This window comes from Myotis daubentonii, chromosome 6 (genome assembly GCF_963259705.1).
Source record: "Myotis daubentonii chromosome 6, mMyoDau2.1, whole genome shotgun sequence".
Taxonomy (NCBI): domain Eukaryota; kingdom Metazoa; phylum Chordata; class Mammalia; order Chiroptera; family Vespertilionidae; genus Myotis; species Myotis daubentonii.
The window spans coordinates 89,188,725-89,213,518 of record NC_081845.1 but is presented as its reverse complement, the minus strand read 5'-3'; the positions used below and the strand labels follow the sequence as shown (position 1 = coordinate 89,213,518).

Below are 24,794 nucleotides of genomic sequence, written 5' to 3'. Positions count from 1 at the left end.
AGAGAGCCCAGAAATCAACCCATGCCTCCATGGTCAATTAATAATTGACAGAGGAGCCAATTACTTTTAATTAACTTTTTATTTTGTGATCATTGTAGGTCCACATGCAGCTGTAAGATATAATGCAGAGAGATCCCATGAACCTGTATCCAAGGTATCACAACCAGGACAATGGCATTGACACAATCCACTGATCTATTCGGACGTTTCAGTTTTTCTTGTACTTGTGTGTGTCTGTGATATGTAGGCAGTTTTGTGTATCCACAGCCACAGTCAAGATACACAATAGCCCATGATCACAAGGATCCCGCACTGGCCTGGAGAACCATCCCCGCTTCCCTCCCTAATTCCTTCAACCACGAATCTGTTATCTATTTCTATAACTCTGCCGTTTAAAAATATTACATAAATATTTTTAGATAGATTTGCAAATAATATCATACAGTACTTGGAAATAGCTTTTTCTTTTCTTTTTTTAAAATAATTTTTATTTTTTGAAGTATTACAAAGGGTATTACATATGTCTCCTTTTTTTCCCCCCCTTGACATTCCCCCGGCCCCTACCCCCTAATGTCTTGTGTCCATTGGTTATTCTTATATGCATGCATATAAGTCCTTCAGTTGATCTCTTAATGCCCCCCGCCCCAAACCCTCCCCAGGCTTCCCACTGTAGTTTAACAGTCTGTTCAATGCTGCTCTGCCTCTGCATCTACCTCTGTTCATCAGTCTATACTGGTCCCCATTATCTGTCCCAACGGGAATAGCTTTTTCACTCGCCCTGGAGATTCACTCAAGTTGTTAAATGTATCAATAATTCATTCCTTTTGTTATTGTTGTTTTATTAACTATAGGTCCATAATTTACATTAGGGGTCATTCTTTGTGTTGTAAATTTTCACAGATACAAAGAACAGATTAGGGTTGCCAGAGGTGGGGGTGGAAGGAATGGGTAAACTGGTTTTTGTGTTTATTTGTTGTTTTTTTAGTTTAAATAGATTGGGAAGAAAAAACAACAACAATAGAAAAACACCAGGGTTTCTTATAGAAAGGCAGAGTCCATCGCTGGGTAACAAACATAATAACCTATTTTTTCCTTCACACATCATGCCTTGGTATTGCATCTAAAAACTCACTGCCAAAGGACTAGTCACATTTGCAAATCGATGGACGTTGGTCTGGCACCCTGACATCATGTATAGGAAGGCCCCCCCACCCAGTCAGGTTTCCCAATTGGAGCTCCTTTTCAGGGCCACGACTCCTTAGTTCTCTATACCCCACACTAAGATCTTGAAGCTCTTTTTGCTGCTCTGGCCTGAAGGTGAGAGCTCTAGTTTTTCATCCTTGCTCTACCATTAACCAATTAGTTTTGAAACCCTGGGCAAGTCACACCTCTTACAGCTTCCTTTCCTCAACCAGGAAAATGAGGAGGGCACCAATCTACACGATTCACCTTCTCTTCAAATCCAATCAAAGCCAAGGTGCTGAGCATAATCAATTAATTTTATTTCTCATTTATTTATTGTTGCATATCTCTCCTTACATGTTACGTCTCTTTCATGTTCATTATAGCCAAGCCCTTCACTTCTGGATTACTGCTAAGCTGGTTTAAGTTCTTCAGTGTAGATGTGACTTGTTCAGCGTGTAGCTTTAAGTGAGACTTAGCCAGGAGGTGCATACTAGGAGGTCAGACTGGAGCTAGAAATGACTTAGGTCACCTGTTAAAATGAAGAGCAAATCTCTCCCAAGCCTCTTGTCTGAGTCCCTCAGAAGCTGGCTTTTACTTCACACAAATCCTCAACACCTGGCCTGTCCAACCTCACCTCATATCGTTAATGCTGCTGTTCCTACGAGGAGAGTTTTACCTTTTTGGATGGTACCCAGAGGGTTTGGTATATGTCAGCTCACCACAATGAAACTAGGGAACTAGACAGGCAGACTTCTGTGAGAGCTGCTCCCAGTTCAAGAGCATATGAAGCCACTCTTTCTGGTGGCGATGGTAATTAATGAACACTGGAAAACAGAATCTTTTTGTAATGTAGTGGATTTTTTTTAGTAGTGATAGGAAGCATTTGCCTTTTTGTAAATGCAATTCCAATAGTTTCTTTAAGGCCAATTTCCTCCATGAAGTAAGTAATTTTTCCTTCCTCTCAATTTCTTATTTTCCTTTCCTTTAATTCTTTTTTTTAAAATATATTTTTTATTGATTTTTTACAGAGAGGAAGGGAGAGAGATAGTTAGAAACATCCATGAGAGAGAAACATTGATCAGCTGCCTCCTGCACACTCCCCACTGGGGATGTGCCCACAACCAAGGTAAATGCCCTTGGCCGGAATCGAACCTGGGACCCTTCAGTCCGCAGGCCAACGCTCTATCCACTGAGCCAAACCGGTTATGGCTCCTTTAATTCTTATAGAAATATTTATTGTACCGACAAACATCCCCTTTTCTAACTTTCTCTAATGAATACTATAAACATAAGAGAGATGATATATAAAAACAGTCACTCAACATTAATGGGAGAATATATATAAAGGTGGTTTACAAATTAAACAACTGGCTGCTGATCTTTTTTGGTAGAGGATTAATGTATTTTTTAAATTGTTTTAGAATATTTAATAAGAAGAATATTAAAGTGTGTTTTCTTGGCTCTGGCATCTTCTGATATATGAAGATGTCTGGGCAAAGTATATGCAGTTACAATTAACATATGTCTAATTTAGGCAGATATTCAAACAAGCAGTGAGTAATGTTATAGAAATGCTGGCAGGGTGACTTACTCTATTATTAGATAAGCTCTGAAGACTCTATTTATAGTTCGGTCACGAAACCACCAGTGCCAATCGTGACCAAATGATTGTCACTGTTAGTCTTAATGATAGTCGAGAAGCTGTTTTTGCTACTCGGGCATTTTCTCTCTTTCACATTCTCTCCTTGCTGCTGAAGCCTAATTTGAATACCTTCTTCAGAGAAAGGCCACAGTTGAAGGGGTGAAGGGTTCCAGGGGGCAGGAGTAGAGTGGGGCTGCCTGGTCCCACCGGTCCTCTCAGCTCACACTCCCAGGACGCTCACTGCTCTCCCTGCACCAACACCAAGTGATTTCCCCAAGAAGTGAGTCCTAAGCTATTTGAGTTCCTATCACTAGTGAAAAAGCATCCATTGTGTTACAAAAGGATTCTGTTATCCAGTGGTTGTTAATTACAGTTGAGACCAGAAACATGCAAAGTTGCAGAGAAAACAATTGCAGGAAACATCTGAAAGCAATTCTCCCTGTTCTTTGTTGTTCTGCTACTCACGGCAAGTCTTCCAAACTGGAGGCTTCATGTCTTGGATCCAAGAGATCATAACCGCATTCATTGTAGATTTCCAAGTAAGAAATGTGCGTTGTGTATATTTTGCTGCTGTCCTGGTAGGAAAAGGGAGAGACGTGATTTAATGGCTCTAACGACGATTCAGCGCAGAGGAAGATGAACACATTGATAGTGTAGCTTCCTCAGTTTCTCTCTCACTTTGTATGGTTTACATGTTCGGTCCGTGACACTTTCAAGTTGCCAGCTACCATAAGCACGAAGCTTTGTTTTTTAATGGCCAATACCTATGACTACAAGCAACTTCAATCTGTTACTTTGTATTGGTTCCACGTAATACGTAAAAAATCAATACACATTTACAATGAGCTGACGTGGTTGCAGAACTCTATAACACCATGTTTTACTTTCCAACCAAAAAAAGAAAGGTTACTAAGGAAAAATAAATTTACATTCTGTGAACAGTCTATTTGTAAAAGAACACAGCATTGTTACTTTGGTTTAAAAACTTCAGTAGCAAAAGAGTTTTCATCTTTAATCACAAATCTTTTTAAACTTTTCTAATATTCATACTTCCTAAGCACATAAATAGATAATGGACAATAATTAGCTAATATAAAGTTAATTCACGGAACAGAAATGGTTTAGGTCAATTAGGTAATCGCAGGGTGGATATTACCAGTCCACTGTCTATACTAGTGATGGCGAACTCAGAGGTGACACGCGAACTCATTTTTTTGGTTGATTTTCCTTTGTTAAATGGCATTGAAATATATAAAATAAATATCAAAAATATAAATCTTTGTTTTACTATGATTGCAAATATCAAAAAATTTCTATATGTGACACGGCACCAGAGTTCAGTTAGGGTTTTTCAAAATGCTAACACGCCGAGCTCAAAAGGTTCGCCATCACTGGTCTATACCTTACCTGGTTAGTTTTTCTGGCCCAAGTGGCAAATCAGGACTGTCCTGCTACTGATTAGAGAGAGGTATTTTCTATGGGCCATGCTGAAATGCAATGGCATAGGTGTCAATGAAATCAGGATAAAAAGTCGAGGGGACTGGTTCTCTGGTTCTTGTCTTAGCTCTGTCAACAGACACACACACACACACCCACTTCCACTGCAGTGGAATAAAACAGGGAATTTTTCAGCTCTTGAGAAACTTCCGAGTTCAGTTTTTAATACAAAATATCAAATAATAACACCTGTTTGTTGTAAGAAGGGAACATATTTGTGCCTGTGCCAGGCAGAGGTCAGCAGGTTGTCATAGTGACTGTTCGGAGAGGGTTTACTTAAGGACTAACTTCATGGTTAGTTCTCCACCACATCCAAGACAACCCATTTACCAAGCGTCATTCAAGGGGAGAGAGGACCAGTCGCAAAGATAGGGAGAGAAGCTGGAGTCCTAGTTCTACCAGCTGTGAGCCCTGCTATGTCAGGCCTCAGTTGCCATAGCATTCAAGTAAGGAAGGTGGATAATTAAAATTAATACAATTCTCTGCTCCTGAAATGGCTCAAATGATTGAAATAACGATACCACCATTTCACTAAAACAAACTAATACATGGAAAAGTAAAGCAAGTTTCAGCCAGCACATGACTGTAGGAAAATGTTCAAGCTCCAGCTGAACTTTCACGTTCTCCTGCTCTGTGAAGGTGACGGCATGGACTGAATCTCCATGCAAAAAAATTTCGCCCAACTGCACGTTGGAAACACTACCCATGTGGGTGTCTCTGGCTGCTTCTCCTGCAAGGGATCCATGAGTTACACTAGCATCCTAGTGCCGTGACGGCACCATTCCAACATGATCCTTTGGCTTGAAGTCTGGCTTAGTGCAGGCATCAGAGACAATAAATACTAGACAGGCTCTGTGTCGCCTTTATTCTAACGCAGTGTTTCCTAAAACATTCCATGAAATACTCATGGAAAACTGATCCATGGTCCACATAATACAGGGTGGGCAACAGTAGGTGTGCAGTTGTGGGTATGCAAAACAAAGTTTATTCTTGCATTATTATTTATTAATTACTAGAGACCCGGTGCACAAAAATTTGTGCACTTGGGGGGGGGGGTTGTCCCTAAGCCCGGTCTGTGCCCTCTTGCAGTCTGGGACCCCTTGGGGGATGACCACCTGCTGGCTTAGGCCTGCTCCCTGGGAGATTGGGCTAAGCTGGCAGTCAGACATCCCTCTGGCAGCCCAGGAGCCCTCGGGGATGTCCACTTGCCAGTGGGGAGCAGGCCTAAGCTGCAGTCGGACATCTTTAGTGCTGCTGAGGAGGCGGGAGAGGCTCCCACCACCACCACTGTACTGGCAACCATCAGCCTGGCTGTGGCTGAGCAGAGCTCCCCCTGTGGGAGCGCACTGACCACCAGAAGGCAGCTCCTACATTAAGTGTCTGCCCCCTGGTGGTCAGTGTGTCATAGTGACCAGTCATTCTCAGTTGTTCTGCTGTTAGGGTCAATTTGCATGTTACCTTTTTATTATATAGGAGTGCCTGGCCAGCCTGGGTGAGGGGCTGATGGCTGTTTGCAGGTTGGCCACAGCCCCTTCAGGATGGAGGTCCCCACTGGGGTGCCTGGACAGCATGGCTGAGGGGCTGAGGGGCTGAGGGCCATTTTCAGGCTGGCCACATCCCCTTCAGGGTCGGGGGTTCCTGCTGGGGTGCCTGGCCAGTCTGGGTGAGGGACTGAGGCCCGTTTTCAGGCTGGCTAAGCCCCCCCAGTGGGGACCCTCACCTATGAGGGTGTGGCCAGCCTGGGTGAGGGGCTGACGGCTGTTTGCAGGCTGGCCACGGCCCCCAGCCATCCAAGCTCCCAGTGGAGGCTGGCTGGAAGCAGGTATCTGGGATTTATTTGTCTTCTGTAATTGAAACTTTCTTGCCATGAGCGGAGGCCACAGCTGGCCAGGGCAGGCAGGAAGCTTGGCTTCCTCCATCGCCCAGGCAACCAAGCTTCCTGCTTGCTCCAGCTCTGTGGCTGCCAGCCGCCATCTTGGTTGGGTTAATTTGCATATAGTCACTCTGATTAGCTGGTGCGTGTGGCTTAGGATGTAGTGAAGGTATGGTCAATTAGCATCTTTGTCTTTTATTAGTGTAGATTGTATTATTTTCCATACGGACCATTGTAAACCCAATTTTACCCTACCTTGCATATGCTGTTTCTCTCTGGAAGATTCTCAGAGCACATTATAGGCCAGTGCAACATGTTTCTAAAACTTATCTGAAGATATCTTAAATATTCCACAGATTATGGTTTGAGGTTTGAGCATACACCTCTGAACTCATCTTAGCATCAGACAAAAGACGAGGCTTAAATATGGGCTCTGTCATTTATACCCTTATCCTCAGATGAAAATGGGGACAGTCATCCTTATCTTGCAGATCTGTTGTGAGAAAAATAGGGCTCTGTATTTAAAATACAACCTAAATGTGTGGCCTTCAATAGACTCCAATAAACTGTAGCTGTCGCTGCTGTTCTTGTTGGTGTTGTCAATATGTTGATTCTTTTTAAAACCTTCAAATGGAGAATTCAGTATCTACACTAATAAAAGAGAAAAATGGTAATTGGCGTACGACGATACCCTTTTCATTGGCTAATCAGGGCTATATGCAAATTAACTGCCAACTAAGATTGGCAGTTAACTGCCAACAAGATGGCGGTTAATTTGCATATGTAGGCACAATGCAGGGAGGTGAAAGGGAAAGCAGGAAGAAGCCCCCTGCCACTGACAGTGATCGGAAACCCAGGGGGGAGCTAAGAGCCTTTGCCCTGCCCCCCAGCCATGATCAGAGAATCAGGCGCCTTTTCCGCCCTGGCCAGTGATAGCAGGAAGTAGGGGTGGAGCCAGCGATGGGAGCTGGACACGGTCGAAGCTGGCAGTCCCGGGAGCTAGGGGTCCCTTGCCTGGGCCTAAAGCGGAGCCCACGATCGCGGGGCCACTGCAGCTGCGGGTCCCCGCTGCCCAAGCCGGACGCCTCAGCCAGAGGTGTTAGGCCTGGGCAGGGGCGGAGCCCGCAACCGCTGGGAGCTGGGGGTCCCCTGTCCAGGCCTGACACCTCTGCCGGAGGCCTCAGGCCTGGTCAAGGGGCCGATCTGGTGATTGGTGATCGGAGGGTGATGAGGGTCAACTCCTCTGGCTGAGGCATCAGGCCTGGGCGGGTGGCTGAGCTGGGGATTGGGGGGATAGGATGGTCCCCTTGCCCAGGCCTGAAGCCTGGGTCAGAGGCGTCAGGCTTGAGCGGGGGGTGGAGCAAGCGATCAGAGGGAGATGGGGGTCCCCTGCCCAGGCATGATTCCTGGGCCAGAGGCCTCAGGCCTGGGCGGGGGCCAGAGCCAGTGATCGGGGGGAGATGGGGGTCCCCTGTCCAAGCCTGACACCTCTGGCAGAGGCGTCAGGCCTGGGCAAGGGGCCGATCAGGTGATCTGAGGGTGATGGAGGTCTACGCCTCTGTCAGAGGCGTCAGGCCTGGGCAAGGGGCCGATCAGGTGATCTGAGGGTGATGGGGGTCTACACCTCTGTCAGAGGCGTCAGGCCTGGGCAAGGGGCCGATCAGGTGATCTGAGGGTGATGGAGGTCTACGCCTCTGGCAGAGGCGTCAGGCCTGGGCAAGGGGCCGATCAGGTGATCTGAGGGTGATGGGGGTCTACACCTCTGTCAGAGGCGTCAGGCCTGGGCAAGGGGCTGATCCTGCGATTGGAGGGTGATGGGGGTCAACGCCTGAGGGCTCCCAGTATGTGAGAGGGGGCAGGCTGGGCTGAGGGACACTCCCCCCACACACACACCCAGTGCACGAATTTCGTGCACCGGGCCCCTAGTATGAATATAAAAGGAAAGGAAAAGAGGCAGAAAGAACAGCTAACTTGAATGTTCATTTACACTGGAGAAACTCTCTCTTTCCAGAAATTAGAAGGAATGAGAAAAAGTCAGGAAGATGGCAGGCCCATGGCCTGAGGTGATAGGGATAATGCAGTTGGCCCCCAGCCTCTGCAGTTTCTGGGCTTTCACTGGAGTAGAATTCGCTGAGCGATGTGGGAGCTGCCTTTCCTTAGGGCCCTCTCTCAGTGCTCCGGATTGTAATGTAACACACGTGTTGCCTGCAGACAGCCTTCTCTTCTGCCCCAAACAAGTCTGAGCCTCACAGTACTCTAAAAGTATGAGCAGTGATTTCTAGAATAATGGACTCAATTTTCTTCTTTTAAAATCCTTGAGAATGTGCTCCTACCGCACTCACAGGCACTTTCGGGCCCGGTATGTACCCGCTCTTAGTTTATCTCGGAATAAATACTCCGCATACGTCAAATGTTTTATTCAAGAACCCTAGAGAGCTCACGGGGCCTCTACGGCTACGACTGGGGACAGCCGAGCACCTGGCTGCATGTCGCGGCTGTACTTTCTGGACACTCTCTGTGATGCACTCCAGCTGCCTCTGCCTGGCTTTGCCGCAGCTGTTAGATTACAAGGAACGTGCTGCTCCCCCAGCGTGGAAACTGTCCATTTACAGAGAGTTGTCCTGGCTGTAAATTGGTCCGATGGCCGCGCTCCAAACGCAGGGTCACTCAGGATGAAATGGGGTCTAGAGTAATGTCAATGACAAACACAGAAAGCAATGCACCTGACACATGGCAGGTACTGGGGAGACAGGTAGACTTTTAGAACTGTATTTGTGTGTGTGTGTGTGCGTGTGTGTGTATGTGTATTTTGATAGCCATAGACAAAATTTGCAAAGAGACAAATATATTTTCTATTAGGAAAGGATTTGTTTATACTGTTTAACTTTATCAGGGGAAATGACCTGATGTGTTCTGCGTTTCAAAGGTTTATTTGAAATTGGTCAGGGATATTTTGTCTATATGCCCATATAGCACAAGAAGTCCTCCATGTCGTCACTAGGTTCTGTGACTTTAAGAGAAATGACATGTAATCAAACCAATTTTACCAGAGGCTAATTGACATACATAAGAGTTAAGTTCCTGCAGCATCTATCAGCGTCATAATGTACCTGCTGAAGGAGAGGGCATTATCCGAGGACCTGCTGCATGTGGACATTGACAGCTGTAGTAATAACAACCACATATTGAGCACCTACTATGTGCCAAGAACTGGGCGATGTCTTTAAGTACAGAAAGCTCAGCTCTCAGAGAAACCCCGCATCCCGAACCTTTAAGAAACTGCCCAAGTCCACGGGCTGCAAGTAGAAGCGGGCTGGCCTGCACAACTCCCATGACCTCACCTAGACACCAGGCTTCCACATTAGGCCACAGCAATAAACACCAAGACAAAGCATATCCCCAGTTTCTGAGATCTGGGGAAAACAAAGCAGCTAATGTCAGAAATAAATGAGTAAATGAAAAGAAGGGATTTGGATTCAACATATACACTATACTCAACTCTTTCTGTTCCTAATATTCTGGCATGCAGAGTTGGAATGCATGAGCTAGTGAGAGATGAGCTGAACTAATGGGTAATTGCTACTTTATGGCTGGAAATTAGAATTATGCAGATCTCAGCGATTTCTTCTCATTGTTGCAACTTGAAATGCAAACAGCATACAGTTGAGAAATGTTGTGATGACTGTTACACTGACCTAGTTAGGGCATTGGTTATACAGAATTAGGACAACCGAGCACTTGGAACTGCTAGGGACTGTGGAGATCCTCTAGTACGACTCACCCCCTGCTCCCATAGAGGGGGAGCTGAAGCTCAGAGAAGTGGCTCACAGGAGAGAATGTGTTTAGACACAACCAGCACAGCAGATCCAGCCTGGGCAGCGTGCATGGAGACGGAAAGTACATGCACTTCTGGCATGGGCCTCCAGCCAGCTACTTACAAGGACCCAGAGAAAGACATTTATCTGAGACTTAGTTTTCCCAAATATAAAATGGGGATAAGGATGCCTACTTTGTTAGTTGTATTATATGTTGGAGCCACACAATAAATGATGCTTATAATATAGACAGGGAATTTGTCTTTATAGAAATACTAGAGGCCCGGTGCACAAAATTCATGCACGGGGGTGGGAGGGGGTTTCCCTCAGCCAGGCCTGCACCCTCTCGCAACCCAGGACCGCTGGCTCCTAACTACTCACCTGCCTGCCTGCCTGCCTGATCGCCCCTAACTGCCTCTGCTTGCCGGCCTGATCACCCCCTAACTGCCTCGGCTTGCTGGTTTGATCACCCCCCAACTGGTCCCCTGCCAGCCTGGCCACTCCCTACCTGCTCCCCTGTTAGCCTGGCTGACCCATAACTGCTCCCCTGCTGGCCTGGCCACCTATAACTGCCTCTGCCTCGGCCCCCGCCACCATGGCTTTGTCCGGAAGGACATCTGGAAGGATGACTGGAATATGTCTGGTCTAATTAGCATATTACCCTTTTATTAGTATAGATTAATTGCAATTGGACTTTTACTCCAGTAAATTCCTGTGGGCTTCCATTAAAAGTGTGATAACGGTTGTCCAATTCAGTGCTTTAGCAGCTAAAATAAAGGTCTGTCTTGGCAAAAGGGCATTCTCCAGTTTCTTAATGAAGAATAAGAAATATTAGTTGTAAAATGTGCTGTCTGTTCTTTTAACCTACGTGTGTGTCAGAGGAGCTCCCTCTGAGCATTTGCCTGAACAGCATCCCTTTAATGAGAGGCACCTTCTCAATTTCCGCGTCGTCAGCAAAACTCCAAACTCCCCTTCAATCTCAAGGACAGAGATATTCCACAATAATACTTTCTCACTTTGATACAATATAATAAAATGTCAAAATAACTATTTTGCACACAATAAATTTCTGCTGAATATATCAAATGCAAAATGAACTTATAGTTCTATACCTTTTGCAACTCCTCAAAAATGTACGACAGTGTCCTTGGGATAATGCCTCTGTCGCTGTAGCGCTCTGCGCCACCCGTGATGGTGAAGGTCTTACCACTGCCTGTTTGCCCGTATGCAAAGATGGTGCCATTGTAACCAGCCAGGGCACTACAAGAAGAAATGACACACTGTTAACATCAAAATAGGCTCATTGCATTTGTATTAAGTGGGTCATATTATAGAAGCAGCCACTGGATTCACCACTATTGAAGACATCGATAGGGATGTTTGTGTATGTGCGTATCTAGATAGATTTACTTTTTGAACCAAGAACATCAGCATAATGATCTTTTTCTCTCAGAAAAGACCCGCAACAAAAATGGGGCCAGGCATCGTAAATGTTTTCTTTGTTAAAAAATTATATTTTTAAATTTTAGGGTGGTTTTATATTTACAGAAAAGTTGCAAAGACAGTACAAAGAATTCACATTTACCTCACACCCACTTTCCCCAATGTTCCCCTACTGTCATTTATCACAACTAATGAATCCATATTGATACATTATTACAAACTTTATTAAAAGGTCCTTGGTTTTTACTTAATGTCTTCTTTTCAGCCTTACTAAGATATAATTGACATACAACATATGCAAGTTGAAGGTGTGCAATGTGATGATTTGATGTGAAGTCCATGTCAAGACGGATGTTGAATTAGTGTTCGGGGTATCTTTGGATAAATCTCCAGAAGTGTAATCACTGGGTCGCAAGGCAGGGCCCTTTTTAATCTTTTGAGAAAACTCCATACTATTTTCCATAGTGGCCGCACCAGTCTGCATTCCCACCAGCAGTGCCCCCGTGTTCCCTTTTCGCCACATCCTCACCAACACTTGTTGTTTGTTGGTTTATTGATGATAGCCACTCTGACAGGTGTGAGGTGATGTCTCATTGTGATTTTAATTTGCAGTTGTCTGATGATTAGTGACATTGAGCACCTTTTCATATGTTTATTGGCCATCTGTCTGTCCTCTTTGGAGAAGTGTCCATTCAGATCCTTTACCCATTTTTAAAATTGGATTGGTTTTTTTTTTAGTGTTGAGTAGTATGAGTTCTTTATAAGTTTTGGATATTAACCCCTTATCAGATGTGTCATCAGAGAATATGTTTTACCATTTAGTAGGTTCTTTTTTATTTTGTGATGGTTTCCTTTGCTGTGCAAAAACTTTTTAGTCTGATGTAATCTCATTTATTTTTTTTCTCTTTTATTTGTTTCCCTTGCCTTAGGATGGATGGATATACATACATACATATATATACACATATATATGTATACCAGTATATATACACATATATACATATATACACACATGTCATATATATATATATATATATCCCCCATATCCCTATGGTCATTGCAGCATTATTTACAATAGCTATAGAAGTAACCCAAGTGCCATCAATACACGAGGGGATAAAAAAGTTGTGGCACATATATACAATGGAATATAACTCGACCATAAAGAAGAATGAAATCTTACCATTTGCAACAGCATGGGATGGATCTAGAGGGTATTATGCTCAGTGAAATAAGTCAGAAAAAGACAAATACCATATGATTTCACTTATGTGTGAAATATAAAGAACAACATAAAGGAACAAACAAACTGCAAACAGATTCATAGAAATAGAGAGCTGGTGGTTGCCAGAGGGGAGAAAATGTTGAGGCACTAGGTGAAGGAGGTAAAAGGACTAAGAGGCACAGACTGGAAGTTACAAAATATCTAGGGGAAGTGAGTAAAGCATAGGAAATACGGTTAATAATATTGTGATAACTGTGTACGGTGTCAGCTGGGAACTGGAAACATCATGGTGAACGCGATGTAAAGCATATGATTGTCTAACCACTAAGCTGTACTCCCCAACTCAATACATAATTTAAAAAACAAACTAATGCCATGTCCCTATGTTTTCTTTTAGAAATTTTACTTTGGGGTCTTTTGTCTTTAATCTATTTTAAGTTAATTATAGTGAGTGGTGTAAGACAGGAGTCCAATTTCATTCTTTTGCATGTGAATATCCAGTTTTCCCAGCACCATTTATCAATGAGACTATCCATCCTTTCTCCTTGTAGTATTCTTGGCTAACTTGTCAAATATTAGTTGACTGTATATGTATAGGTTTATTTCTGAGCTCTGAATTCTGTTCCATTAGTCTATGTGTCTGTTTTCTGTACCAGTACCAAATAATTTTGATTACCGGAAGCGTGTAATATAGTTTGAAATCAGGAAGTGTGATGCCTCTAGCTTGGTTCTTCTTTTTCAGAATTGCTTTAGTTGTTCGGGGTTTTTTGTGGTTCCATATGAATTTCAGGATTTTTTTTTTCTATTTCTGTGAAAACTGCCTTTAAATCTATAGGTAGCTTTGGGTAGTATGGACATTTTAACAATATTCTTCCAATCCACAAACATGGGATAGCTTTCAATGTATTTGTGTCTTCTTCAATTTCTTTCATCAATGTTTTGTAATTTTTCACTGCCTTGTATAAATTTATTCCTAAGTATTTAATTGCTTTTGATGCTGTTGTAATTGGATTTTAAAAAATTTCTTCTTCAAATACTTTATTGTTACTGTATAGAAACACAGCTGGTTTTTGTATGCTAATTTTGAATCTTGAAACTTTCCTGAATTGGTTGATTAGTTCTGAGAGTTTTTTGGTGGAGTCTCTGGCATTTTTCACATCTAAGATTGTATAATCTGCAAACAGAGACAATTTTACTTCTTAGACAACAATTGGATGCCTTTTATTTCTACTTCTTGCCTAATTGTTCTGACAAGGATTTCAAGTACCATGTTAAATAGGAATTGTGAGAGGGTACCCTGGTCTTGTTCCTGATTTCAGTGGGAAAGATTTTTAACATTTCACCATCTAGTATAATGTTAGCTATAGGTCTGTCATATATGGCCTTTATTATATTGGGGTATATTCCTTTTATACCCAATTTGTTGAGCATTTTTATTACATAAAAATGTTGATTTTTAAAAAATTTTTCTGTACCTATTAAAATTACCATTGGTTTTTATCTTCTGTTCTATTAATGTGGTGTATCACATTTATTGCTTTGTGCATGTTGAACCATCCTTGCATTCCAGGGATGAATCCCACTAGATCATGGTGTATGATACTTTTAATGTGCTATTGAATTCAGTTTGCTAGTATTTTGTTGAGAATTTTTGGATCTACATTCAGAGAAATTTGTCTGTAGTTTTCTATTTTTCTTTTTTTGCCTTGTCTGGCTTGTTAAAAGGGTAATACTGGCCTCATAAAGTGAGTTTGGAAATGTTCCCTCATCTTCAATTTTTTTAGAAGAGTTTGAGAGTAATTAGCATTACTTTAGAAATGTTTGGCAGAATTTATCAGTTAAAAACATCTGGTTTTAGGCTTTTCTTTGTTGGGAGGTTTTTGATTACTGATTTAATCTCCTTACTTGCTATTATTCTGTTTAAATTTTTATTCACAATTTAGTCTTGGAAGGTTGCATGTTTCTAGGAATTTATCCATTTATTCTAAATTATCCAACGTTTTTGGCATATAATGTTCATGGTAGTCTCTTATAATCCTTTGTATTCCTGTTGTGTTAATTATAATGTTTCCTCTTTCAGTTCTGATTTTATTTATTTGGGTCTTCTTTCTACGCAGTCTAGCTGAAAGTTTGTCAATTTTGCTGAACTTTTCAAAAAAGCAAGCTCTTAGTTTCATTGATTTTGTAGTAGAAATCTAGTCACTATTTTGTTTATTTCTATTCTGGACTTTGTTATTTTTTTTCTTCTGCCAACTTTGAGCTTAGTCCTTGTTTATCTAGTTCATGAGGTATATATTTAGGTTACCTGTGAGCTTCATTTTTCTTAATGTAGACACTTATAGCTATAAACTTCCATCTTAGAACTGCTTTTGTTGCCTTTCATAAGTTTTAGTATGGAGTGTTCCCATTTTTCTTTAAAAGTATTTTTTATATACCTTTTGACTTTCTTGACCTATTGGTTGTTTAAGAGTATGTTGGTTAATTTCAACACATTTGTGGATTTTCCAGTATTCCTCCTATTATTGATTTTTAGTTCATACCATTGTGGTCATAAAAAATACTTGGCATGACTTTAATTGTATTAGATTTGCTAAGTTTTTTTGTGATCTACAAATGATTTATCCTAGAGAATGTTCCATATCTGCTGAAGAAGAATGTGTATGCTGCTGATGATAGGTGGAATGTTCTGTATTTATAGGTTAAGTGCATTTTTCTAAGGTACAGTTAACAACCAATGTGTTCTTATTGATTTTCTGTGTGGATGAATTATCCAATGTTGAAAGGGGAGTACTGAATTCCACTATTATTATAATATTTTTTTATTCGTTCTCCCTTCATATCTGTTAGTATCTACTCAATTTATTTAGGTGCTGCCTATTTTAGATGAATACATATTTATAATTGTTATATCCACATGATGAATTGACTTTTTATTATTATATAACTAGAGGCCCATTGCATGAAGATTCGTGCAATAGGCCTTCCTTCCCCTAGCTGCTGGCATCAGTTTTCCTCCGGCACCTGGAACCCAGGCCTTTGGTCCGGCCATGGCGGAGAAGCCAAGCCTCGAGCCAAGCAAGTCTTGGCTTCTCCACTCGGGCCGCAGGAGTGAGGCTTGGCTTCTCCGCTCCAGCCGCAGCAGAGAAGCCAAGCCTCTTCAGTCTTCAGTCATCTTCAGTTGTCTTCAGTCTTTGCTCCGTGCCTGCATATGCAAATTAACCGCCATCTTTGCTGGGGTAATTTGCATACTCATCCTGATTGTCTGGTGGGCATAGCAGAGTGACACCAATTTGCATGTTTCTCTTTTATTAGTGTAGACGACTTTCTTTGTCTCCTTGTTACAGTTTTTGGCTTAAAGTCTACTTTGTATGATATAAGGATAGCCACTCTTACTTTCTTTTGGTTTCTTTTTGCATGAAATACTTTTTTCCATCCCTTCACTTTCTGTCTATGTGTGTCCTTAAAGTTGCAGTGAGTTACTTATAGGTAGCATATACCTAGCTCTTGTCTTCTAATTCATTCAGTCACTCTTTGAATTTTGATTGAAGAATTTAACCCATTTACATTTAAAGTAACTATTGAAAGGTAAGGATTTATTAATGCCATCTTATTCATTGTTTGCTTGTTGTTCGTTTTCTTTGTTCCTTAGTTCTTCTTTTGCTTGCTGCTTTGTGAATTGATGATTTTTCCTAAAGTATGTTTTGATCCTCTTTTCTTTGTCTTTTATGTTTCTTCTATTGGTTTTGTTTTGTGTTTACCACAGGCCTGTGTAAAATGTCTTATAGCTATAACAGTATATATTAAGCTGATAATAACTTTAATCACATACAAAAACTCTACCTTTACTGTTTATCCCAATTTTTTATGTTTGATGTCACAATTTACCTTTTTATATTGTGTATTCATTAATAAATTATTGTAGCTATAGTTTTTAATACTTTTTTCCTTTGACCTTTATATTAGAATTAAGTGATTAATGCATCACCGTATCACAGTATTAGAGTATACTGAATTTGACTATATAATTACCTTTCCTAGCGTTTTTATATTTTCATATATTTTTATGTTACTAATTAGTGTCCTTTCACTTCAACTTGAAGAACTCTTTTCGGAAACTTAAAGGAGTTAGTATAAGAAGTGCCCAGAGGCATTACTCCTATGTGGTTCAACTTTCCTCACATTTAAGAGGCTTAATAATTTTTCTCCATGTGAATACTCTTGGGGCTGGAACTACTATGGTGTATTTAGATGAATGATTATAGAATCTTTCTGCTCAACATAATTTATTGCCCATGATATAGCAATGTCCCATTAGCAATATCATTTGGATATGTGATATTTCTTGGCCATAACTGCTGTAGGTAAATGAAGCCTACAATGTTAAGTTCAAACCTTAAACATTTTTCATAGAGACCTTTCTAAAATATTTAGGCATTCTGTGTCTTACAAAGCAAAGAATACAGAGGACAAATGAGCATTTCATTTTGACTTCTTTAGCTAAGCCTATGAAAAGTGGGTGCTACAGTGTGCTACACTGTCACCTGCTGATTGTTACATCTACGTTTTATAGGTAAACCTGTCTCACTGTCAAGTGTACCTGCCCCTAAGATGTGCTCCTTTTCCCTACACCTGCTAATTGGATAGAAAACTAGATGGTAAAAGTTGACGGGGCTGTGTAAAATAAAAAGGATCTATAGAACACCTACAGAACAACAGACACACTCTATGGCTATTTATTACTGTAATATAATAAATAATTGATGTAAATGGGCAAAATTTGTCTCCTGTTCCTTTTCTCTAGAACCATTTATCCTAACTCAATCTTGTGCACCCTCTCCATTAGGTACTGGTCAATTTTGTACTGGTCAATTTCATGTTTCTAGTCTCATCTTCCTAAGGGGAGATACTAATCCTATCTTATGATAGACAAACATGGTAATTGATTGAACCTTCGCTACGCCTCCTATTGGCTAATCAGCACGATATGCAAATTAACCCAACCAAGATGGCGGCTGGCAGCCACACAGCTGAAGCGAGCAGGAGGCTTGCTTGCTCCAGTGATGGAGGAAGCCAAGGTTCCCCGCCTGCCGCAGCCCGGCTCTGAGCTCCAAAAGCAACAAAGTTTCAATTATAGAATCTAAACAAACCCCAGATGCCTGCTTTCAGCAGTCCGTGGCCTCAGAGCCGGAGCGAGCAGGAGCCCGGCTCTTAGCTCCAGTGACGGCAACAAAGTTTCAATTATAGAAGCTAAACAAACCCCAGATACCTGCTTTCAGCAGACCGTGGCCTCAGAGCTGTAGCGAGCAGGAGCTGGCTCTCAGCTCCAGTGATAACAATGAAGTTTCAATTATAGAAGGTAAATAAATCCCAGAATAAAAAAAAAAGAAAAAAAGGCGAGGCTGGGAGCTTCAGTCGCCGGCCAGCCTGAAAACGGCCCTCAGCCCTTCACCCAGACTGGACAGGCAGCTCAGTGGGGAGCCCCACCCTAAAGGGGGTGTGACCAGCTGCAAATAGCCATCAGCCCCTCACCCAGGCTGGCCAGGCACCCAAGAGGGACCCCCACCCTGATCCGGGACACCCTTCAGGGCAAACCAGCTGGTCCCCATCCGTGCACCAGGCCTCTATCCTATATAGTAAAAGGGTAATATGCAAACTGACCCTAACAGCAGAAAGACTGGGAATGACTGGTCACTATGACACACACTGACCACCAGGGGGCAGACACTCAATGCAGGAGCTGCCCTCTGGTGGTCAGTGCACTCCCACAGGGGGAGCTCTGCTCAGCCACAAGCCCGGCTCACGGCTGCCAGTACAGTGGCAGTGGTGGGAGCCTCTCCCGCCTCCTCAGCAGCACTAAGCATGTCCAACTGCAGCTTAGGTCTGCTCCCTGCTGGTAAGTGGACAGCCCCCAAGGGCTGCTGGGCTGCCAGAGGGATGTCTGATTGCCAGCTTAGGCCCAATCCCCTGGGGAGCAGGCCTAAGCCAACAAGTGGTCATCCCCCGAGGGGTCCCAGACTGCGAGAGGGCACAGGCCGGGCTGAGGGACACCCCACCCCGAGTGCACAAATTTCTGTGCACTGGGCCTCTAGGAGAAGTGGTGGATTAAGTATCTTTGTAAATCCATGGCCCTGGCCAAGTAGCTCAGTTGGCTGGGGCATTATCCTGATACACCAAGGTGGCAGGTTTGATCCCGTCAGGGAACATACAAGAATCAACTAATGAATGAAGAAATAAGTGGAACAATAAAACTCTGTGTGTGTGTGTGTGTGTGTGTGTGTGTGTGTCCCCTCCCCACTCTTTCTCCCTCCCTGCCTCCCTCACTCCTTCCCTTTCTCTCGAAAAGAAATGAAAATCCATCCCCCACAGAACAATGATAACAGAGTTAAAACTGTCAAAATCAACTTTTTAAGAACCCTGGAAGTTATCTAAAGGTTCACAGGAAACTAAACAGTACTCACTTAAGAAAAATGGCTGAATCTCATTAAGAACAGTAAGATTTATGGTGTTTTAACTTGACCATTCCCATTGCCTTCTCCCCAGCTCTGTGGTAGCCTTAAAAAACAACATCTTTGCAACCACAGAGGCTAGCAACTATGGGGGTATATGTTTGGAGGTTCTCCAAAAGCCCAAAGAATTGCACTTCTCTGAACAGCCTGGCAGCTCCCAGGAAAAGTCTCACTCACAACATTTGTTGCTGTTTGTCCTGAGTCAGAGTTCACTATAAACAGTTTTATCCCCATGGTGTTTTTGAAAAAGATCATAACAAGTGTTTAATATCACAGGTGCCTTAGGCTGCAGTATCAGCAAGGCAAACAAATAGGTGAATAAATCTATAATAATAAAAGCATAATATGCTAATTAGACCGGACGTCCTTCCGGATGACCTTCCGGATGAAGCCGCAGCGGTGAGGGCCAAGGCAGAGGCGGCCACTGTGGCAGCAGGGGCCGAGCCCCTTGCACAAATTTTGTGCATCGGGCCTCTAGTATAACAACAAAAGTCTGTGAAACACAATGTTTGTAAGAGGCTTTGAAAAGTTATGAACTATTCCTGGAATGGTAGAAGGCCACATACATGCACAGGTGTTTTGCATGGCCAGGAAAGCCCTCAGAAGGTCTTTATATGTAACCTCTGGTTGACCTTGAAATTGCAGAAGCAGGAAGTGAAGGCTAAGGCAGAGTTACAAGCTCCAGGTGCATTTAAGGAAATCTCTGTGCAGTCATTAGCTGACCACTGAGCTACCTGAGCACAGATTTCAGAGGCTGCACACAGAATTTCTCCAGAAAATTCACTTCACCAAACAGCAGCAGCAGCTAAAATAACAAATAAAAACAATCCCTAGAAAAGGTGTGAATCTAATTTCCAAAGCTGTCACCTTATATTAGTCAAAATGCTCAGTTTTTCAACAATAAGTTATGAGACAGAAAGAAACAGGAAAGCATTTCCCACACCTAGGAAATAAAGCATTTAATTGAAACAGTTCAGGAGGAAACCCAGATCTTGGCTCAAATATTATATTACAGTAATAAACTCTTCATAAAGAGTTTAAATGAGCTATTATCAATCTGTTCAAAGGACAAAAGCAATGCATGATGAAAGAATTAAAGGAAAAAATGAAAATAATGTATCACATTAAAGAAAATATTAACAAAAATATAAAGTATTTCAAAGAACCAAACAGAAATTCTGGAGTTGAAAAGTAAAATAACCAAAATAAAAATTCACTACAACAACAAATGTGAGTTCCTAAAAAAAAAAAATTGTTTCAATAAGAATAAATCAGTGAACTTCAAGATAGGTCAGTTGAGATTACTCAGTGTTGTGAGGATGCAAAGAAACTGGAACACTTACACATTGCTGGAGGTGATGTAAAATGGTGCAGCCGCTATGACAAACGGTTTTGTGATGTCTCAAATGTAAAGATAGAGTCACCATCTGACCCAGCAATTCCAATCCCAGGTATATGTCCCTCCAGCAGAATGGAAAGCATGTGCCCACACAAAAATTTATAATGAATGTTCATAGAAGCATTATTCATAATGACAAAAAAGTGAAAACAACCCCAATGTCCATCGGCTGATGAGTGGATAAACATGTGCCATACCCATACCGTGAGATAGTATTTGGCCATAAAAGTATAAAGTCCCGATACATGTTACCAATATGGATAAACTTTGAAAACATTGTGTTAAGTAAGATAGTCACAGAAGGTCACATGTTGTATGATTTTGTTTGTATGAAATGCGAGGATAAGCAAATTCAGAGAGACAGACAAGAGAAGAGCAGTGCCAGTGGCTGAGAGTCAGGAGAAACAGTGAGGATTGTTTATGGATATGGAACAGGGTGATGAAAATGTTCTAAAATTTGAAAATCGTGATTGAAGGTTGCACATTCATACTAAAAACGACTAAACTGTATATTTTAAAGTAAAATTTTGGCATGTAAATAGTATCTCAGTGAAGCTGTTAAAAAAGATTATTCTTTACTATTATAAACTAGAGTCCCAGTACACAAAAATTTGTGCACTCGGTGGGGGGGGGGTGGGTCCCCCAGCCCAGCCTATGCCCTCTTGCAGTCTGGGACCCCTCGGAGGATGTCCACCTGCTGGCTTAGGCCCGCTCCCTGGGGGATTGGGCCCAAGCTAGCAGTCAGACATCCCTCTGGCAGCCCAGAAGCCCTCGGAGGATGTCCACTTACCAGCAGGGAGCAGGCCTAAGCTGCAGTCGGACATCCTTAGTGCTGCAGAGGAGGCGAGAGAGGCTCCCGCCACCACTGCTGTGCTGGCAGCCATCAGCCTGGCTCGTGCCTGAGCAGAGCTCCCCCTGTGGGAGTACACTGACCGCCAGGGGACAGCTCCTGCACTGAGCATCTGCCCGCTGGTGGTCAGTGTGTGTCATAGTGACCAGTCATTCCCAGTCTTTCTGCTGTTAGGGTCAATTTGCATATTACCCTTTTATTATATAAGATAGAGGCCTGGTGCATGGGTGGGGGCCGGCTGGTTTGCCCTGAAGGGTGTCCCGGATCAGGGTGGGGGTCCCACTGGGGTGCCTGTAAAGCCTGGGTGAGGGGCTGATGGCTGTTTTCAGGCTGGCCACACCCCCTTTAGGGTGGGGGGTCCCACTGGTGTGCCTGGCCAACCTGGGTGAATGGCTGAGGGCCGTTTTCAGGCTGGCCAAGCCCCTCCAGCCACGGAAGCTCCCAGCCTCTCCTTTTTTTCTTTTTTCTTTTTATTCTGGGATTTATTTACCTTCTATAATTGAAACTTTGTAGCCTTAAGAGGAGCTCAGAGCCAGCCAGGGCGGGCAGGAGGGAAGCCTCCTGCTCACTCCAGCTCCATGGCCACAGTCAGCTGAAAGCAGGTATCTGGAGTTTATTTACCTTCTATAATTGAAACTTTGTTGCTTTGAGTGGAGCTCAGAGCTTCCTCCATCACTGGGGCAAGCAAGCCTCCTGCTTGCTCCAGCTCCATGGCTGCTGGCCACCATCTTGGTTGGGTTAATTTGCATATAGTCACTCTGATTGGCTGGTGGGCGTGGCTTAAGGCATAGCAAAGGTACGATCAATTTGCATGTTTGTCTTTTATTAGTGTAGATTTGAAATGAGATGTTTTATTTTTATTTTAAAATTTTTTAATGTTTTAATTATAGTCGATATTCAATATTATATTAGTTTCAGGTGTACAGCATAGTAGTTAGACAATCATATATACTTTACAAAGTTTTCCCCCTAATATTTCCAGTGCCCACCTGGCATCATACATAGTTGTTACAGTATTATTGACTATATTCCCTATGCTGTACTTTACAGCCCTGTGACTATTTTGTAAGTATTAATTGGTACTTCTAAATCCCTTCACCTCTTTCACCAAGTCCCCAAGCCCGCTCCCTTCTGGCAACCATCACTTTGTTCTCTGTTTCTACGCATCTCTTTCTGTTTCTTTTGTTCGTTTATTTTGTTTTTTAGATTCCACATATAACTAGATGCGTTTTAACAGCAGTATTTTAAAAAGATGGAAAGATGAAATAGTAAATTTTAAAAAAAGATATGAAAACTAATGATAAACTTCAGCAATAAAGAACCCAATAGACATTTTGGGTGAGAAATATTTCTGCACTTCTATCAAAATAAAAAATGCAGGTGACTGCGTAACTCATCACAGGTAGAAACAGCTCTGATATGTAAATAAATCAGTGCTCCATAAACGCAAAGCTTGATGATCAGGTGAAATCTCCAGTGTAGAATTCCTCTCCTTCCTTTTGCAAAATGCATTTTCCCTATAAATTTAAATTATAAAGCTAAGATATTTTGTCATTTCTTGTTTTTTAATATTCTCATGAATAAAGCAAAAATAAAGCTTCCACCCTCTTGGAGATTATAAACTGAAGTATTACTCCACACATATCACATTTACATGTTCAAAAAAATACAGACCGTTCAGGTTTAGATTTTTACTTTTATGACTTTTTGTTTAACTAGACCCTGAGTAGGGGGAGGCTGTTTGGAAGTATTGGCATAATGTGAGACTTCTTTTTGTTTACCTAGATAAGAAGGCTTCAAGAATCTCCTTATACAATTGTAAATCACAGCAACCAACAAAAGTTATTATTGTGATAATTTAGTTCACCAAACCAGACAAATGATATCATATAGTCCCTCAAATTTGAAGACACAGCACAATTGAAAACAAAAAACAAAGTAACAGAACCAGGAATTTTATCATTGGTGTCATTAGAAATCTTCTAACAGCTTTCTGTCCAACAGATATCCCTCCTAAGCTATTTCTAAAAGGCAGGTGTCCCGCACTGTGCTTAAACACTTGCTTCATTCCTGGGCAGGACAGAATCAGAGAATCCCCGTGGGACTGCCTTCATTTTTGAGGAGACAGGGACTGGTTGAAGTGGTTCCTTAAAACACTTATTTACAAAATTTACAAAAATTAAGAATCCCAGGAAAATACATAGTATTTATATTTTTAGAGACTGTGTATTGAAACAAAACAAATAGTTCACTCAGAAAACACAAGCCAAACAATTAGTACTAAGAGCAGAATATATAAGTTAATAGAAAAAAATATATATATATATTTTTCACTTCACGAAAAAATCATTGCTTACTGTCAACAGATGAATCTGGAACAGAATGATCAAAATTAAGGCCTGCATTTTATTTTATTACTAGGATTTTTTTAAATCCTCACCTGAGGATATTTTCCCATTGATTTTAGAGTAAGTGGAAGGAAGAGAGAGAGGAGAGAAACATTGATGTGAGAGAGAAACATTGGTGGGTTGCTTCCCACATGCGACCTGACTGGGCTGGGGATGGAACCTGCAACCGAGGTATGTGCCCTGAGCAGGAATTGAACCGATGACCTTTTGGCAGCGTATGGGACAACACTCTAACCCACTGAGCCACATCGGCTAGATCAGCCCTGTATTTTAAATATACAGTTACTTTGTGACTCCATCTTGCTTTTCACCCTTTTAAAAGTCCAAGTAACAAATTCACTTCTTTTTGTCTGTTTTTGATTCTCAGAACAGTTCATGCCTGCCCACTGCTGCCCTCTTCCTTAGAATAAAGTCCCACAGAAGCAGCCTCGAGCAGCTCTTTGGTGCAGCCCATTGGCTTTTATAAAGAATATGGTAAGTAGCCTCTTCATTGTTTCACTTTCAGGATATTTCTGAGTGTGTAATGCAGCGGCCTAAATTTTTCAGAGAAATGTGAACCAATAGCAAGTCCTAATTAACATGACACAATTCAGTTTTGCCATATATACAATTAATCTTCCCATCTGTTAAGCCAAATGAGCAAGTTATAAAACTCCCAGCAAATTTTGGTCATGGGACATCCCCTTTGCTGTAAAAGAAGAGGGAGGAAAGAACATGGGGGACCTATCTTGCGGGGAACTTGAGAGGGCAGTAGACTTGGAGAGCTATATTTTCCTGCCCAGCAAGCTTCCTTAGTCCTTCTCCTTCTGGTAATAACCCCTGCTCCCCACTCACACCCCCACACCCCACATACACCATTCTTCAAGCTCATGAGGAACAGGCAGGTGTATGGGGCATGTGAGTCAGGCCTGCCCAATCACAACCTTATCCCATCACGGTCCGCAATCCCTG

At 42.2% G+C, this 24,794-nt stretch overlaps 1 protein-coding gene across 1 annotated transcript in view; it reads right to left on the bottom strand.

Annotated features, from left to right (window-relative positions):
* Positions 1-24,794, bottom strand: part of LOC132237631 (kinesin-like protein KIF6) — a 156,741-nt gene that overhangs the window by 58,693 nt on the left and 73,254 nt on the right. Inside the window, exons 4-5 of the mRNA XM_059702258.1 lie at positions 11,125-11,272; positions 3,293-3,402 (exon numbers count right to left, since the gene is read on the bottom strand). Of these exons, the coding sequence (XP_059558241.1) occupies positions 3,293-3,402; positions 11,125-11,272 (258 nt within the window). The remainder of the gene's footprint in view (positions 1-3,292; positions 3,403-11,124; positions 11,273-24,794) is intronic.